Below are 20,187 nucleotides of genomic sequence, written 5' to 3' on the forward strand. Positions count from 1 at the left end.
AGACTTGGTTCTTCTCAGAGGTTCAGTGATCCAAAGCAATCCCAATAACCTTTAGGTACAAAATGACGTCTGAACCCAGAGAAAGAACTATGGAGACTGAATGTAAATCAACACATTTTATGTTCACTATTTTTTTTCTTCTGTTTTTTTTTCTCATGGTTTTCCTGTTTTGTTCTTATTTTTCTCTCCCAATATGATTCATAAAGAAATGGGTATTTAAAAAAAAAAAAATATATATATATATATATATATATATATATATATATATATATATACACACACACACACACACATATATATACATATATATGTATAAATGTATAACCAGAAAAAAATTTTTTAAAAAAAGAAAAATATCTTTATCATATTTGAAGATGACATAAAACCAAGAAGGATACATACTGGGTGATAGTCCAATAGATCCAATAGAACTTGGACATTGTGTTGAGCCCCGACAAAGTTGAAATTCAATAGGGATAAATGTAAAGTCTCTCACTTAAGCAGAAAATAATTCCACTCAAAGTTTCTAAGTCATGTGAGCAATAAAATGCTGGATTAGATACTCATCCCTGATATATGAGGGTAATGAATATTATTGTTCTTTAAAAAATTATGAACAAGAGGCAGCTAGGTGGTGCAGTGAGGACCTGAGTTCAAATGTGACTTCAGTCACTTAACACTTCCTAACTGTGTGACCCTGGGCAAGTCACTTAATGCCAGCAAAAAAAATAGAAAAGATGATGATGAACAAGCTGATTATACAGAAAAATGTGAAGACCGCATATTTTAAAATCAGCCGGAATCAGGAATTCAGGTTAGGGGAAAATTGTCAGTCTTTATTCTCAGTGAAGAAAGATCAGAGGTGGAAGGGAATGGGCGATAGCAATGTTGTGTAGCTGAGTCAAGAAGCTAGCTAGACCAGCAGTCACATGACCAGCAGCTAGGAATATGGAACCCAGGCTCAATCTCTCCCCACCTCTCTTCCTGTCTCTCTCTGCCTCCACCCACCAAAATCATCATTTTCTATACAACACATCAGGACTTGCACAGAGAGTGGGCGGGGGCCATTCTTTATCCAATCATTTATATTAATAGGGTATAGTCCAATTATTATTTAGCCTCACATGCTTGGGACCTCAGTGCATCAACTCAAGCCTCAGCCCATTACAGAAAGGTCTGAAAAGATTTACATGAAGTGATGCTGAGTGAAACAAGCAGAAGCAGGAATACATTGTACACAATAACAGCATGCCAAGTTCACTTTTTTTTTGTTTTTTTTTTTTTCTCTCCCATGATTTTTCCCTTTTGCTCTAATTTTTCTCTCCCAACATAATTCATAAAGTATTGTGTATTGAAAATAAACTTACTACAATAAATTTTTTTAAATAGATACTAATTTCCATGACCTCTCAAACCTGTCCAAAAGAGAAATAATGAACCAAAGATAAGACAACTTCAGCTATTTCCAAGTCTAGAACAGCCAGAATCCAAAAAAGAAGGGAAAATCTCCCCAAACTCAGGACCATGCTCATCAACCTTGAGCTTACTCAGTAGTCTTCCTACACACTTCTCATTCTATCAGCTGTGAGGATACATTAGTAGACTCAAGGCCACAATACAAGATGGCATCACAATTTCATATCTTCTTTCTATCTGAGACTTCAACTTTAGGCTGCAGAAGTTTTCTAACCTCTCAACAGCAACTTGGGCACAGTTCTTTAGGAATAAAAACCTGCCAGGAACTACAACTAAGAAGGACTTGTGCCATGGAAAGCAGGCTCTTAACTATCAGTATCATACCAAAGAACTGAGGAATAGAGGGAATGGGATAGATCACTAGGACAGGACAGGACAGATGGCATGTGTGTAAGGAGCAGTGTAGCACTATATATACTAAGACTGAGGAAAAGATCATATTATGCTGCTGAAGTCAATTCTAAACACTTAAGTCATTCAGGCCAGAAATCTATGCTAGAAATCTTTGAAATGACTATTTTGGGGGCAGTTAGGTGGTACAGTGGATACAACACCAGCCCTGAAGTCAGGAGACCCGAGTTCATATCCAGACTCAAACACTTGACACTTACTGTGTGAACCTGGGCAAGTTGCCCAACTCTGATAGGAAGAAAGGAAGGAAAAAAGGGAGGGAAGGAGGGAGGGAGAGAGTTAAGAAGGAGGGAGGGAGAGAGATAGGAAGGAAGGAAAGAAGGAAAGAAAGAACAGAGGGAGGGAAGGAGGAAGAGAAGGAGGGAGGAAGGTAGGGAGGAAAGAAGGGAGAAAGGGAGGAAGGAAGGGAGGGAGAAAGGTAGGGAAGGAGGAAGGGAGAGAGGGAGGGAGAAAGGGAGGGAGGAAGGAAAGGAGGGAAGGAGATAGGGAGGAAGGAAGGGAGGGAGGGAGGGGGGAAGGGAGGAAGGAAGGAAGGAAAGAAGGGAGAGAGGGAGGGAGGAAGGAAGAAAGAGAGAGAGAGGGAGGGAGGAAGGAAGGAAGAAAGGAAAGAAGGCAGGCAGGCAGGGAGGGAGGGAAATAGGGAAGGAGGAAGGGAGGGAGGGAGGAAGGAAGGAAGGGAGAAGAAAAGAAGAAATGCCTACTTTGGCAAAGACTGAGAAACTCAGATCCATCCCCAAAGGAAACCACAATTAGAAAGTGGAGAGTCAGAAATTAACAATAAGGAACATAAAGCTAAGGGAAAAAGGAATGAAAATACCAAATATTTCAGGAAGAAAACTCAAAAACTTTGAATACAAACATAGATCAATAGGAAAAAATAGTAACAATCGAAGGAAATATGGCCTCCAGATCTAGTAAAGAAGTTCAGCTGTCTAATAAATACTGCCAAAAAAAAAAAAAAAAAAAAATTAAGCCTGTGGAATTTGAAAAGAGCATGTAATCATAAGATGCTCTTCCTGCATTGTTTAAAAAAGAAATTAGAAACAGAATTTAGGTCTTACAACACAAAAATAATGAGCAAAATAGAAAAACTTAAATCTGCAACCACAGAAGTAACTAAGAAATAAAAGAGAAATTAATAGATTTGAAATCTAAATACACAAAACTAAAGGACACTCTAGAAAAAACATTAAGAGAAACTATGCTCACTATGCAAACAAAAATATACTGAACTAAAAGACAGGATAGCTAGAGACAACCTAAGCATCATAGTTTTCCCAGAAGAGCACAATAGGATAAAAACCTTTAACATCACAATGAAATATATATAGCCTCCAAAAAAATCCTCAAGGCTGCTAACTCCAAGACAGACAGTGTTTGTGAACAAATCAGTTAAAAAGCAAGTTCTGCAAGCCAACAGAGAAAGAATTTTAATTATAAAGAAAAAAGCATTCAAATAGCACAACTTTTCTGCACTCACTAGAAAAAGTAATGGATAATGCCAAGTGAAATAAGCAGAATCAGAAGATTATACACAGCAACAGCAAGATTATAAGAAGATCAGTTCTGATGGATGTGGATATTTTCAACAATGAGATGATTCAGATCAATTCCAAAGATCTTGTGAAGAAGAGAGCCATCTGCATCCAGGGAGAGGACAATGGGAATTGAGTGTGGATCACAACATAGCATTTTCACTCTTTTTGGTGTTGTTTGCTTGCATTTTGTTTTCTTTTCCATTTTTTCCCTTTTTGAGCTATTTTCTTGTGCATCATGATAATTGTGGAAATATGTATAGAAGAATTACACATATTTAACATATATTGGATTACTTGCCATCTAGGGAAGGGGGTAGGGGAGAGGGGGGAAATTTTTGGAACACAAGGTTTTAAAAGGGTCAATGTTGAAAAATAATCCATGCATATGTTTTGAAAATGAAAAGCTTTAATTAAAAAAAAAAAAAGGAATTGCATATGTTTAACATATATTGGAGTACTTGCTGTCTAGGGGAGGGGTTGGGTGGAAGGGAGGAAAAAAATTTAGAACACGAGGTTTTGTAAAAGTGAATGTTGAAAATCATCCACATATATATTTTGAAAATAAAAAGCTTTTATTAAAAAAAAAAAAGAAAGAAAGAAAAAACAAAGAAATGAGAGTAGAGAATGAAATGCTGCGTTTCGAAGGGTAGTGGAGCTCAAGATGCATCCCAGGGTGACCTATCCTGCAAATCCGAGATTAAATATACAGCACAAAAGATGGGTGTCCAGTGATAAACAGTTTGAAACATTCTTATAAAGAAAGCAGAACTGAAAAGATTATTTTCTTCTTGAACATCCTCAATAGAAATTTAAAAGGAGTGAATAAAGCAACATGCAAGGATACTAACAGCAACATAGAGATAATAAAGAGACCAGGAAAAAAAAGACTTCTTTCTAAATAAACACAAGGAGATATAAAGGAAGGCAGAAATCTAGTGAAGAGGACAAGATAGATTATAAATGGAATCTGGCAATGCCCTGCCTACAGAATATTCAAACATATGTCTAAATTTTAGGTATAAAAAAACAAGATAATGGAACATTGTTGTGCCATAAAGAATGACAAATATGAAAAATTCAGAAACATACAAAGAGTGAAAGGGCATCTTAATTGATCTCCCTGCCTTGGCTCCTCTTATTATATCTTCCATACATTTGCCAAAGTAATGTGCCTTGAGCAAAATTTGACCATGTCATTATGTTCCCCTACAGGTAAACCCCGGTGCCTCTTTTTAGGATCAAATATAAGCCCCACTGTTTAACATTTAAAACTCTTCACAATAAGATGGTCCCATCTTATTAATCCAGCCTCATAACATATTATTCCTTTAAATGTACTCTATAGTCCAAACCAACTTCCTTGCCATTCTTTACATGACTCTCTAGTCCTAGTGCCTTTACACTGGCTGTCTCCCATTTCTAGATTGCATTTCCTCTTCTCCAACATCTTTTGAATTTCTCATTTCCTTCAAAACTCAGCTCAGGAACCAACTTATACAGAAGCTTCTCCTGATCCTCATTGTTACTGCATATCTCTCCTGCAGTATTACCTTATTTTTGTCTTCAAAGTGTTTTCATACACTTACATATGAACATACTGTCCTCTCCCCATTAGAATGTAAATTCCTCCAAACAAGAACAATTTCTTTGTATCCTCAGAATCTAACTCAGGGTCTAGTAAGGTCATAGTAGATATTATATAAATGCTTGACAATTAATTGATTGACTTACATAGGAATGCAAAGTGAGGAAAGTAGAGGCAAAAGAATACTAACCATAATGACTGTAACAATGGAAAAAAAGTCAACAGAAAGAAACAACAGAATACTGGGCAAAATAAACTACCAATGTTAGTATTATACTGTCAGAGTAGGAGAATATGTCTCTCCTTTTTCTTAATCTCTAATCTAATTTAACCTTTATTTTGAGGGGGAGGAAAGTGATGGGGAATGCACTTTGGGTTTTTTTGTTGTTGTTGTTTTTAATATTCACCCTTGCAAAACCTTATGTGCCAATTTTTTTTCTCCCTCTCTTCCCCCCCACCCCCTCCCTTAGACAGCAAGTAATCCAACATATGTTAAACATGTGTAATTCTTCTATACATACTTCCACAATTATTATGCTGGAATGCATTTAGTAATAGTATCTGAGGGACTGTCATGAAGAATCTGTTATGTCAAAACATTGTACCAATAAATTAAAATTCTTGCACATAGTAAGCACTTCATACCTGGCTTGCTGGATAAACCTACCTAGATTTCAGATAAAAAGAGGAAAAAGATTCATCCTTTAAAAGAGAAGGGGTCCAGATATAAATGATTTTGCTATTCTCAGCAGTACAATGGTCTACAATTACTCTGTAGGACTTATGATGAAAAATCCTATCCATACCCAGAGAAGAAACTGGTTGTCTGAATACAGATTGAATCACACTCCCTCTTTTTTTTTTTTTTAAACTTTTTTTTTTTTTTAAACTTTATTTTTCTTGAGGGTTCTTTTTTTAAATTGGGGTGGGAGAGCTATGCTTTCTTTCCCAACATGACTTTTATGGAAATATTTTTGCATAAGTTCATATGTGGTTTCTTAATGGGGGCTGAGGTAGGAATAAGGGAGAGAATCTGGAACTCAAAAGTTTAAAAAACCATGTAAAAAAATTGTTTTAAAATGTAACTGAGGAAAATATTAAATAAATAAAAAGAAGGGGTCCCTTCTCAGAATGTTTATTGCTTACTTCATAATTAAATTCTAAGTTTCAGTTAGGGCTTAGTGAAACTATGTACATAACTTTTTTTAGCCAAGTTCAGAGACCTCTGTCATCTCTTATGGACCTCCAAATATAGAATTCCTGGCATAAAAAAATGAAACTTTTGCAGGTGGGACCTGAGGATTAAAAACACTCTGTGGGGGTGAGCAAGTCTGCTTTAATCAAATCCTTCTTCAGGAATCACTTGTCACTGCTATTATTATGTCTTGAACTGCTCATCCTCTAGTCAACTAAATCATACAGTTATGTTTGAGAATACATGTAGTTTGTAACATCCCTTTTTGTAGTGTCTAGGAACTGGAAACAGAGTGAATGCACCTCAGTGGGGGAATGATGTAATATATGAATGTAATGGAATATTATTCTTTAAGAAATGATGAGCAGGCTGATTTAAAAAAAGCCTGGAGAGATTTAAATGAACTGATGCTAAATAAAGTGAATAGAAAGAAAATATCGTACACTAAATATCTAGCAACAACTAGATTATGTAATGATCAACTGTGATGGACTTGGCACTTCAACAATGAGGTGATTCAAAAACAATTCCAATAGACTTGTGATGGAAAGGGCTATCAGTATTCAAGGAATTATCGAGACTAAATGTGAATCAAAGCATGGCATTTTCACCTTTTTGTTGTTTATTTGCTCAGTTGTTTTTCTTTCTCATGTTTTTTTTTTCTTTTTTGATTCGATTTTTCTCGTGCACCAAGATGAATATGGAAATAGGTTTACAAGAATTGCACATGTTTAATTTATATTAGACTGCTTGCTGTCTAGGGGAGGGACGAGGGAGAAAAATTTGGAACACAAGGTTTTGCAAAGCTGAATGCTGAAAACTATCTTTGCTTGTATTTGGAAAACAATTATTGTTTTAAAAATTTCGAAAAGAGAATACAATATATAACTTCCAAATGCTCCTATACATCTATGAGCATCTATGCTCAGGTCCCAGATTGAGGAAAAGTGTGCTCATATACAGGTTTTGCCAGACTTGCCCATTATGGATTCCTGGTGAGGAGGAGATTGTACTGGTACATAAGCTTCCTAAAACCCCACAGTCCCGTCCTTGAACACAGGTTTGTTCCATTCTGGACTAGTCTGTGCTTTGAAGAGGGAAAAGGAAAGAACATAAAAGAATGGGGAGGAATCCCATATCTATCTGGGCACTTCTTGTGAGTTCTCCTCCCTAGAATGCATTATTCTGTGACTTCCTCGAGGTCTGGGACTGTCTTTTGCCTTTCTGTGTGTTCCCAGCACTTAGCACAGTGTCTTTCATATAGTTGACACTCAGTAAATGCTTATTGTCTGATTTAACTGACTTCCTAGAATCTGAACAAATCAGATCATCTTGGAAGCAGCCTTAGCCCCTGAAACTGCCCACTTTTCTTTCAACAAACTACCTATGTCTACACTTTCGTGAAGAGGTGCCCACAAGATGACAGGGGTTTCTTAATCTTTCACATATCATGTACTCTTTGATATAGTAAAGCCCATGAATCCTTTGTCAGAATAATGCCTTTAAATAAATTAAACAGAACACTAGGGTTACAAAGGAAACCAAATAAACTGAAATACAGCTATCAATTAAAAAAAAAATAAGATTATAGAATCCAGGTTAAGAAATTTTTAAAGTTATGTCCGATTCTCCATGATCCCATTTGGGGTATTCTTGGCAAATACTGGAGTAGTTTGCCATTTCCCTCTCTTGCTCCTTTTACAGATAAGGAAACTGAGGCAAACAGGGTTAAGTGACTTGCCCAGGGTCACAGTCTCTGAGGCCAGAGTTGAACTCTGGATGATGAATCTTCTTAACTGCAGACCCAGCATACTATCCACTGTCACCTAGCTACCACTTACCTCCACCTCCCACCCTTAGCCAGGTGAGCTTCATTATAAACCTACCCAGTTGATTGGAGAGCTCACAGATATATTAGGAAAAGGGAGGTTTCCCTAGATCTAACATATTTTTATCTAAAACTGGAAAGGACTTTAAGTCAATAAACCTTTATCAAAATTGTAAAGGCATGTGTAAAGGAATGTCTGACATATCTTAGATTGATTGCCATCTAGGGGAGGTGGGGGGAGAAGGGAGGGAGCAAAAAATTTAGAGTGCAGGGTTTTGCAGGGTGAACGTTGAAAGCTCTCTCTAATTGAAAATAAAAAGCTTTTAAAAAAACACAAATAAAAACATTTATCAAGCACCTACCATTTCCCAGACATTGTACTAAGCTATGAGGATACAAAGATTAAAAAGTTAGTGCCTGCTCTAGAGAGTTCATAAGTGAGTACGATTCTTCCACATTCCCTTCCTTTTTTAATTGAGAAAACTGAAGATCAAGAGTAAAGGTACTTGTCTAAGATCAGTACAGGCATACCTCATTTTATTGTACTTTGTAGATGTTACTTTTTTAAAAAATAAATTGAAAGTTTGTGGCAATCCTGCATCAAACAAGACTATCAGTGCCATATTTCTTTCCTTTTAAAAAAAAAATTATGTTTATTTTCCCCATTACATGTAAAAACCACATTTTTTTTTCCGATAATACATGTACTTTTTTCCACATATTTTCTTATGAATCATGTTGGAAAAGAAAAATCAGAACAAAAAGGAAAAACCATGAGAAAATAAAAACAGAAGAAAAAATGAATAAAGCATGTATTGATTTCTATTCAGTCTCCATAATTTTCTCTCTGGATACAGATGATGTTTTCTATCCAAAGTTTATTGGGATTGTCTTGAATCACTAAACTGCTGAGAACCAAGTCTTTCATAGTTGATCATTGCACAACTCTGCTATTCTGTGTAGTGTTTTCCTGGTTCTGCTTGTTTTACTTAGCATCAGTTCATGTAAATCTTTCTAGGCCTTTCTAAAAATCAGCCTCCCATCATTTTTTAAAAATAGCTTTTAATTTTCAAAATATATGCAAAGATAATTTTCAACATTTACCCTTTTAAAACCTTGTGTTCCAAATTTTTCTCCCTGCTTCCCGCTACCCTTTCCCCTTCCCCTAGACAACAAATAATCCAATATATGTGAAACTTGTGCAATTCTTCTATATATATTTCCACATTTGTTATACTGCAATCTTTCTCTTTTTTTTCTTTTTGATCTAGTGCACAAGAAAAACCAGATCAAAAAGAAAAAGAAGAGAAAAAAATAAACCATGCAAACAACAACAAAAAAGGTGAAAAAACTATGTTGTGATTCATATTCAGTTCCCAGTCATTTCTCTGGATGCAGATAGCTCTCTCCACAAGTCCATTGAAATTGGCCTGAATCACTTCATTGCTGAAAAGAACCATGTCTTATCCCAGTTGATCATCATGTAATCTTGTTGTTGCCTTGTATAATGATCTCCTAGTTCTGCTCATTTCATTTAGCATCAGTTCATGTAAGTCTCTCCAGGCCTCTCTGAAACCATCCTGCTGGTCATTTCTTATAGAACAATAATATTCCATAACATTCATGTACCATAACTTATTCAGCCATTCTCCAAATGATGGGCACCCACTCAGTTTCTAGTTCTTTGCCATCACAAAAAGCTACTCATCATTTTTAATAGAATAATATTATTCAGTCATTCCCCAACTGATGAGCATCTCTTATTTTCCAATTCCTTGCTACCACAAAGAGTACTGCTACAGACATTTTTTGCACCTCTGGGTCCTTTTCCCTCCTTTAAGATCTCTTTGGGATACAGACTCAGCAGCAACACTGCTGTGTCAAAGGTTATGTACAGTTTTATAATCTTCTGAGCATAGTTCCAAATTGCTCTCCAGAATTGTTGAATTGGTTCACAGCTTTACCAATAATGTATAAGTACCCCAATTTTCCCAATCCCCTTTAACATTTATCATTTTCTTTTCTTCTCGTTTTAACCAATTCGATAGGTATGAGGTGGCCCTTCAGAGTTGTTTTAAGTTGCATTTCTCTAATAGTAATTTAGTAAATTAGTAAAAATTAGTAAATTTAGTAAATTAGTTAAAAAAAAACCCAGTAATTTAGAGCAGTGCCATAGTTCTAACGGTATGTATTCATACCATGTCACATCCTGGTAGTTCTCATAATATTTCAAACTTTTTTCATTATTATCATATCTGTCATAGTGATTGTGATCTTTGACCTTACTTTGTAATTGTTTTGGGATGCCTAAACTGTGCCCATATGAGATAGCAAACTTGATCAATAAAAGTTGTGTTTTCTATTATGGAATATTACTGTTCTGTAAGAAATGACCAACAGGATGATTTCAGAAAGGCCTGGAGAGACTTACACGAACTGATGCTGAGTGAAATGAGCAGGACCAGGAGATCATTATATACTTCAACAACAATACTATATGATGACCAGTTCTGATGGATCAGGCCATCCTCAGCAACGAGATCAACCAAATCATTTCTAATGGAGCAGTAATGAACTGAACTAGCTATACCCAGAAAAAGAACTCTGGGAGATGACTAAAAACCATTACATTGAATTCCCAATCCCTATATTTATGGACACATGCATTTTTGATTTCCTTCACAAGCTAATTGTACAATAATTCAGAGTCTGATTCTTTTTGTACAGCAAAATAATGTTTTGGTCATGTATACTTATTGTGTATCTAAGTTATATTTTAATATATTTAACATCTACTGGTCATCCTGCCATTTAGGGGAGGGGGTGGGGGGGGGGTAAGAGGTGAAAAATTGGAACAAGAGGTTTGGCAATTGTTAATGCTGTAAAGTTACTCATGTATATATCCTGTAAATAAAAGGCTATTAAATTTAAAAAAAAAAAAAAAAAAAAAAAAGTTGTGTTTTCTGACTTATCCACTGATCAGCTATGCTCACATCTTTCTCCCTCTCCTTGAGAATCCCCATCTCCTGAGATGCAACAATATTGGAATTATAGTTAATTAATCATCCTACAATAGTTTCTAGGTATTCAAGTGAAAGGAAAAAAAATCAATCAATGGGACAAACTTCATGTATTATTTTAAGACATTGCCACAGTCACCCCAACCTTCAGCATCTACCATCCTGATCAATCAGCAGTCATCAACATCAAGGCAAGACTCTCCAGCAGAAAAGATTATGATTTATTGAAGGCTCTGATGATGGTTAGCATTTTTTAAGTAATAAGGTATTTTTTTAAAGACATAGTACTATTGCATACTTAGTTGACTTCAATTCAGTGTAAACATAACTCATATCTACTAGAAAACAAAAAAAAAAAATGTCTTTGGCTCATTTTACTGTGATATTTACTTTGTAGTAGTCTAGAACTAAAACCCACCTATCTGAAATCCATGTTTCTACTGCATTACAATAGATCAGTAGTTCTCAAAGTGTAGTCCAGTCTCTGAAACTCTGAGTCTTCAAATTCAAAATTATTTTCTATTTCCAATATGGTAAATATCTATAGCTATAACCCATGTAAACAAAAACTCTTTGGACAGATCATCAATAATTTTTAATAGTATAAAGATATTGAGAACAAAAGTTTAAGAACCACTGCAGTAGAGGAAGAGGAGTGAAAATGAGAAGCAGAAGACAGGGACTGGATAGAATTGAGATTATTTGGGAGTGGGCAGAAGGAGAGAATAAAGGGTCAGCATGTGCCCTTCATTGCTTAACCTCACCACCATCTCTTTTGTTTGAATGGAACCAGACCCTAAACCAAGTAATAGTAGGGAGGGAGGTACGGGCACTTTATTCATACCACTCTGGTAGGAAGGTAGGCTGACAGAGGCTTGATGGCTACAGGACCCTTAGGATAGAGAAGTAAACCCAGGGACAGAGAAAGATGGGATAGGTATTTTCTGGTGCTGGGTTGGAAGCAGGTTGACCTTCCCCCATGTCAGGTTGCTGGCATCTGACTATAAGGTAGTTGGAAGAATAACTGCTTGAGGATAATTCTGTGTGGTGTAGTTTTTTTTTTAAAAAAGCAGCTTCCAGTCCCTACAGAAATAGTTTAGAGGCAGAGAATAAGCTAAAAATTGAGATGAAAGCCAGCATTTGAACTCCTTCTCCCTTCCCACCTCCATCTCATGGAATCCCTTCCCTTCCTCTGAACTGAAGTCAGTTCAAGTGTCAACCCCTAAGAAAGGATTGATTTCTTTAATCTCTTCAGTATAATAATAACAGCTATAATTTATGTAGTTTATTTATATGAGATTTACAAAATGCTGATATGTTGTCTCAATTGGTACTCGGACAACCCTGACAGGTAGATGCTGTCATAGAGGGTTGCCCTCCATTTCCACACATGCCATGACATAAACAGTATTTGGGAAAAGTCCTTGCCTTTCCTGGCAAGGAGGCATAAGAGAAGTAAAAACAAAAAAACAAACAAACAAAAAACAAAACAAAACAAAACAAAAAAAACAACAAAACCCCCCACGATTTTCAAGAGGAAAAGATTTAAAAACCAAAGAGCCCAATTTCGAAATCAGAGTAAACTATACTCTTAGAGTCACTTAGAAAAAGCCTCATTTCCTTCTTGGTATTGGTATACCTTGGAGATAGATACTGTTGGTTCAGTTCCAGATCAGCACAGTAAAGCAAATATTGCAATAAAGTGAGTCACAAATTTGAGTTTCTCAGTGCATATAAAAGTTATGTTTATACTATGCTATAGTCTACTAAATGTATGTGTATGCAAATGTTGATATATTAACTTTAAAATATTTTATTACTAACAATAACAAAAATGCTACCCATCATCTCAGCATTGTGAGTGTTCTGATATAGATAGATGTGTGAATGTGTGTGTATATATCTTTAACTTGTGAAAACAATGTTGTGAAAGACAATCACATTATAAGTGCCCCATTAGTGCTACTTTCTGAGACAGAATTATTAGCCAGTCTCACTGGAGAAGGTATTTCTTATGTTCTTATATAAATATAGCAAAGATTTAAGACAGCAAGAGACAGAAGAAAAGCAGGAAAGCCAGGTTTGTGTAGCAAAGATGAGGAGCTGAAATTATATAACTTAAAGAAAAGAAAGTTGATTTAATACTGAATATTTGTAAATGTTCAGATAATCTCCATTCACCAGACCAGACCAGAGGAATCAAATAAAAATTGTAGCACAGGGCATTCAATATATATATTTATGAAAGAATCTTTTGATTGCAATAGCTCTTAATATACAACAAGAATGACTGAGGAAAGTCTGCAAAAACTTTTTCTGTTAAGGCTGAAGTAAATTTGTTGTTGGTTATATAATTGAATGTGTGAGTGGGGAAAACATGATTATCAGCAAATGTTCAATTTGTATATCTATATGCCCAGGGTCACACAAAAATTTTTCAGGCGAAAAAGGGATTGAGTAAAAAAATTTTAAGAAGTCTAGTATAGTGAATAGAAAGCTGGGTCTAGAGTCAGGAATACTCATTTTCATGAGTTCAAATCCATCTTCAAGTACTAGCTAGCATGTGACCCTTGGCAAGTCACTTAATTCTGTTTACCTGAGTTTTCTGCTCTGTAAAATGAGCTAAAGAAGGGAAACCACTCCAATATCTTTGCCAAGAAAACCCCAAAATAGAGTCAGACACAACTGAAATGAAAATATAACAACAAATCTGTTTTTGTCTAGTGCCAAAGAGAAAGAAGACAGGACCTCTGGTAGTCTTAATCTGTGAATTCCCTTGGGATGTGGTCTTTCATATTATGATGTTAGATGAGGTTCTTTTCTTACCTGAACCTTCCCAACCAAGAGTCAGCCATGATTGCTCCGATAAGAGGAGTGAAATAGCAAAGGCTACTGAAGGCATGGTACACAGATGTAGATGTATCTTCACTCCAGTGTAGGAAGTACAGAAAGTAAAGTGTCAGCACAGCTAGAATGGAAAGAAAAATATAGGTGAGATGAAAGATGGATTAGATCCTATTTGGGAAGGGAGGAGTTGGAAGATAATGGTCAAATAGAACCGGATGAAGAATGGAGCCCATTTTCAAATATCTATACCAATAAAATAAACTTCATGTCACTACTTATACATACATATGTATATATATATATATTTGACAAGGACATAACATTTTCTGGCGATGGTGGTTTCTGGGGTACCAGAAAAAATACTGGGTCCTTTCAGTCTCAATATTATGGCATTTGCTTTATATCAGTCAGTCTTCTGAAGGAAATGATAACAGTCCATTATGTTATATTTCCATTTACATATTCCTGATTTTTAGAGTCAATAATTTGTTTAATAAACAAACAAATGAAAACGAATACCTGTGCCAAATGGAAGGGAATTATGGCATAAATAATCTAAAGTAACAGCCTTACAAAAATCACTTCTATTTGGCTTGAAATACATTGTGTCTTGTGATGATTTTGTAGCAGATTTTCTTTGTCAATTATATTTTGCTCAGTTAAAATTAATCTACCTGCCCTAAGCATCTAATGTAGAAATGTTAGGACTAAAATTTCTGATAAATACCAAAAAAAAAGAATAATCTGCATTTGTATGAGAAGCTGACTTGATAAACTAACCTCCTAGACTCTAGGAGTTTGGATGGGCCATGAGACACAGTAAACTATTGCTTATGATGCTAAATGAGCCTTTGCTTCCAGGGCATCCCACACTAGAGAATGCCTGTTTACAGTTTATCTTTCTAGATTTGGAAGGCACAAGGATTTGCAAAGGATTTGGAGAAAGAAGCAAAGGGAGAAATTGTTGAAATTGGGGGGATTAGGGAGCTGGAGAGACAAGCATTTTAATAGACCTTTGCTCTAGTTTTTATAGGTAATTCAAGGACTAGAAATGGTTATCTTTGAAAAAAAAATTTTAGATATAACTTTATAGTAATTGAATTTTAAGAGCTCTGGGCAAGAAACAAGTCTCAAAACAATGAGCTAGAGGCAAAGCTCAGACAAGGGGTAAACAAGGTAGGTATTCCCTAGGGTAAAATACATAGAGACACAAGGAGATGCATTTTTTTAAATGAGATTCTTTAAATTCACATATTTTTACAGCCAGAAAATTGTTCTCTTTGTGGTCTGTAGGTATTTATTTTGTGATAAGTTAAGACCTACATATCAAGACTCAAAGTAACTCAAGTTGAGGTAGAGCAGGGATGGATTTTTGTAATTATGCCTAGTGCCTAAGAATGCTCTATTTTGTCTCTAAGATTTAGTCCCATGTGAAGAGACTGATGATACAAAATAGGGAAGGGATATTTAATAAACCAAAGTTAGATAGGAAAGAATGGAATAATGATGCAAATTTGGATAGCATGTTGCCCGACACATAATAGAGGGTTAATAAGTATTTATTTACTTTATAAAAATATTAACCCCAGTCTAGAGAATTTAGACTCCTTGGGGAAAATATATGGAGAATTCATCCTCAATCCTTTTTAGATCAAATCTCTAGAGATCATTTTAGCAATTCTGTGTCCAGTGCTGTCTACAGGAGAGAAAGCACTTGTCAGAAGACTGACAGCTGAACAATGGAATCAGGTCATGGTAATGTATCATGGGACCAGACTGAACAGGAGCCAAAGCAGAAGAATTTATAAGCACATCTCAAAATTAAAGTTCCTCTGGTCAATGTGTATTAATACTATCAATACTAACTCTTGTATTTCTAGTGTTACAATACAAAACTACTTCCTCTACTGGGTAGGAACGTCATACCTAGCTTCATACCAACAACCTTCAGTGCTACAATGAAGATATATGGTGAAACTCACCATTAGGTCTAAAAGCAGTTTTTCTGCAATTGGGGTTTTGGGCAAGCCACTTAACCATATCTTCATCTGTAAAATGCCTGCCTCATGAGGTATTGTGGGGAAAGAGTTTTATAATCCTCAATATACTAGAGAAGTATGAATTATTGTTATTATAATTATTTCTCAGCTGATATAAGGTCAAGATTGTGGATAAGAATAGCAGGGGCTTTCATAATAAAACTAAGACCTGGAAAAGTTTCCATTTTCACTTTTAGTTTTCTGGCTTGCACTAAAATTTCTTCATTCAGTTAATGGACTTCTGCTTTTAACTGGTATGAACTACAAAGTAACTTCTTAAATGGAAAGAATTCTAAGAGGGCTTTTTAGAAAGCCTTGGCCAGAAAAGAAGTGTTTTCTTATACTAAGAGAAGAAAACGGATTATCTAAGCCAAGGATTGGAGGGTGGGTATAATACAGGGAAATGGAAGAGACAGGCAGGTGTAGAAGGGTATCGGGGAGTCAAAGAGTACCTTTCATGCCATAGTAGGAGAACCGTTCACAGAACTCATTCACCACGATGAAGACAATGCTCAGTGGGTAATTAGAGCCACATATTTTCTGTGGAACAAAATGGGAGAAAATTCCCCAATTAGAGTGTAATGGAAATATATTTGAAACATCTGTCTCCCTGCCCCCAACATTATAACAAGCATTATGGTCAGAAAATGCACTTTCCAATCCCCACAAGTGATTTTGAGCTCCTGAGAGGCTTGTTTTGTCATTTTTTAGTCATGTCCACCACTGTGTGACCCTTTTTGGTGTTTTCCTGGCAAAAATACTGGAATAGTTTACCATTTCCCTCTCCAATTCATGTTACAAGTAAGGAAACTGAGGCACACGGAGTTAAATGATTTACCCAAGGTCACACAACTAGTGACTGCCTAAGGCCAGATTTGAATTAGGAAAGGTAGTCTTTCTGACTCTAGGTCTGACATTCTAGCCACTATGCCACCTCCTTAAGGGAAGGGACTATATCTTTTGTCTTTTTTGATACTCAAGCACTTAGTGCAATGTTTGACACATAGTAGACAATTAATAAATGCTTATCGATTGAATGAGTAGTGAGATGATAGTCATGGTTTACATTCTCTAGACTAAATTTGCTTGAAGGGGAATTCAGAAATAATGGCTATTTATCTGAATTATTTTGTACACAAAATCTTATTTTGCCCAAACCTCCAGTGACCCCAATAGCACTCCTAAGATCCTACCCCCTTTTCCCTGAATGTCATGGGCAATATTTGTGGAGCTAGATTAGAAGAAGCTTGTAATAGGACTACTTCTATATGAAGTTTTCCATTCCCTCTGCCACATGGGACAGGCTAGTTTTTTTTCCCTGAAAGGTGACAGAGCCCTCACCCAAGGAAGTAAAGTCCAATCTGTACCTCATTTAATAAGAATTTCCTGGTAACCTCACTCCACGTGGACAAGCTTCCTGGTTGCCCATAAAAGATCTGCTCAACTGAAGTTGGACATGTAGAATTTGGAAGAAGTCCAAAGCTACTCAAGTTACCATATCTTTGCATGGAGACAAAGGAGCCTGAAGCTACAAAAGCTAAGTGTAGTTGAATCTTCTTTCTATGCTATGACTAAACAAAACCTAAATTGCTGAATGGCTTAAATGACTTATCTTATTCCAACCATGCTAATAGTTGCAAACTAATAGGAAGCAAAGGATCTCCAAATCTAATGATTTTAGCTTATTCTCCAATCTTCTTCATTCAGAAGCCCGACACTGTACATCACCTTTTCCTCTCTAAATTTTCTTACTACAGCTCACTCCTGGCTCCTCTTCTTGTCTGATCATTCCTCAGTTTCTTTGACTGCATCTTCAGCTCAAGGCTGTCTTAGTCCTTTTCTCTCCTCCCTTCATATTTATTTTGTATAGCTTTTTATTTACCAGATATATGCATGAGTAATTTTTTTCAGCATTAACAATTGCAAAACTTTTTGTTCCAATTTTTCCCCTCCTTCCCCTCACCCCCTCCCCAGATGGCAAGTAGACCAATACATGTTAAACATGTTAAAGTTTATGTTAAATACAATATATGTATACATGTCCATACAGTTACTTTGCTGCACAAGAAGAATTAGACTTTGAAATAGTGTACAGTTAGCCTGTGAAGGAAATAAAAAATGCAAACGGACAAAAAAGAGGGAATGGAAATGCTATGTAGTGGTTCACACTCATTTCCCAGAGTTCTTTTGCTGGGCATAGCTGGTTCAATTCATTACTGCTCTATTGGAACTGATTTGGTTGGCCAGGTCCATCAGAACTGGTCATCATATAGTATTGTTGTTGAAGTATATAGTGATTTCCTGGTCCTACTCATTTCACTCAGCATCAGTTCATGTAAGTCTCTCCAAGACTTTCTGAAATCCTGCTGGTCATTTCTTACAGAACAAGAATATTCCATAACATTCATATAAACACAATTTATTCAACCATTCTCCAAGTGAGGGGCATCCACTCAGTTTCCAGTTTCTGGCCACTACAAACAGGGCTGACCCAAACATTTTGGCACATACAGATCGCTTTCCCTTCTTTTAAGATCTCTTTGGGATATAAGCCCAGTAGTAGCACTGCTGGCTCAAAGGCACAGTTTGAAAACTTTTTTTTTTTTTTAATTTAATAGCCTTTTATTTACAGGTTATATGTATGGTTAACTTTACAGCATTGACAATTGCCAAACCTCTTGTTCCAATTTTTCCCCTTCTTCCCCCCACCCCCTCCCCCAGATGGCAGGATGACCAGTAGATGTTAAATATATTAAAATATAAATTAGATACACAATAAGTATACATGACCAAACCGTTATTTTGCTGTACAAGAAGAATTGGACTCTGAAATATTGTACAATTAGCCTGTGAAGGAAATCCAAAATGCAGGTGGACAAAAATATGGGGACTGAGAATTCAATGTAATGGTTTTTAGTCATCTCCCAGAGTTCTTTTGCTGGGCGTAGCTGGTTCAGTTCATTACTGTTCCATTGGAAATGATTTGGTTGATCTCATTGCTGAGGATGGCCAGGTCCATCAGAATTGTTCATCATATAGTATTGTTGTTGAAGTGTATAATGATCTTCTGGCCCTGCTCATTTCACTCAGCATCAGTTCGTGTGTAAGTCTCTCCAGGCCTTTCTGAAATCATCCTGTTGGTCATTTCTCACAGAACAATAATATTCCATAATATTCATATACCACAATTTATTCAGCCATTCTCCAACTGATGGGCATCCATTCAGTTTCCAGTTTCTAGCCACTACAAAAAGGGCTGCCACAAACATTCGTGCACATACAGGTCCCTTTCCCTTCTTTAAGATTTCTTTGGGATATAAGCCCAGTATTAACATTGCTGGATCAAAGGGTATGAACAATTTGATAACTTTTTGAGCATAGTTCCATATTGCTCTCCAGAATGGTTGGATGTATTCACAATTCCACAACAATGCATCAGTGTCCCAGTTTTCCCACATCCCCTCCAACATTGTGTATAATCTTTCCCTGTCATTCTAGCCAGCCTGCAGCCTGACAGGTGTGTAGTGGTATCTCAGAGTTGTCTTAATTTGCATTTCTCTGATTAATAATGACTTGAAGCATCTTTTCATGTGGCTAGAAATAATTTCAATTTCTTCATCTGAAAATTGTCTGTTCATATCCTTTGACCATTTATCAATTGGAGAATGGCTTGATTTCTTATAAATTAGATTCAATTCTCTATATATTTTGGAAATGAGGCCTTTATCAGAACTTTTGACTGTAAAAATGTTTTCCCAGTTTATTGCTTCTCTTCTAATCTTGTCTGCATTAGTTCTATTTGTACAAAAGCTTTTCAATTTGATATAATCAAAATTTCCTATTTTGTGATCAATAATGATCTCTAGTTCTTCTTTGGTCACAAATTCTTTCCTCCTCTACAAGTCTGAGAGGTAAACTATCCTATGTTCTAATTTATTTATAATCTCATTCTTTATGCCTAGACCATGAACCCGTTTTAACCTTATCTTGATGTATGGTGTTTAAGTGTGGATCAATGCCTAGTTTCTGCCATACAATTTTCCCAATAGTTTTTGCCAAACAGTGAATTATTATCCCAAAAGCTGTCCTCCCTTCATATTAATCAGTTTGGTAATCTGATTAGCCACTATTATCATTTCAATATTGATCTGACTAGTCAATCTCTCTGCTAACTTCCATGCTCACATATCCAATTGTCTACCCAGTATTTTGACTGGATGTCTTATAGACATGTCCCAAACTGACCTT

General features: G+C 36.0%; 1 protein-coding gene across 1 annotated transcript in view; it reads right to left on the reverse strand.

Annotated features, from left to right (window-relative positions):
• SLC15A2 (solute carrier family 15 member 2) overlaps nucleotides 1-20,187 on the reverse strand; it is a 47,217-nt gene that overhangs the window by 23,643 nt on the left and 3,387 nt on the right. Inside the window, exons 2-3 of the mRNA XM_003763625.4 lie at nucleotides 16,392-16,479; nucleotides 13,880-14,021 (exon numbers count right to left, since the gene is read on the reverse strand). Coding sequence (XP_003763673.1) covers nucleotides 13,880-14,021; nucleotides 16,392-16,479 — 230 coding nt within the window. The remainder of the gene's footprint in view (nucleotides 1-13,879; nucleotides 14,022-16,391; nucleotides 16,480-20,187) is intronic.

The sequence above is a fragment of the Sarcophilus harrisii genome, chromosome 3, assembly GCF_902635505.1.
Source record: "Sarcophilus harrisii chromosome 3, mSarHar1.11, whole genome shotgun sequence".
Lineage (NCBI taxonomy): Eukaryota > Metazoa > Chordata > Mammalia > Dasyuromorphia > Dasyuridae > Sarcophilus > Sarcophilus harrisii.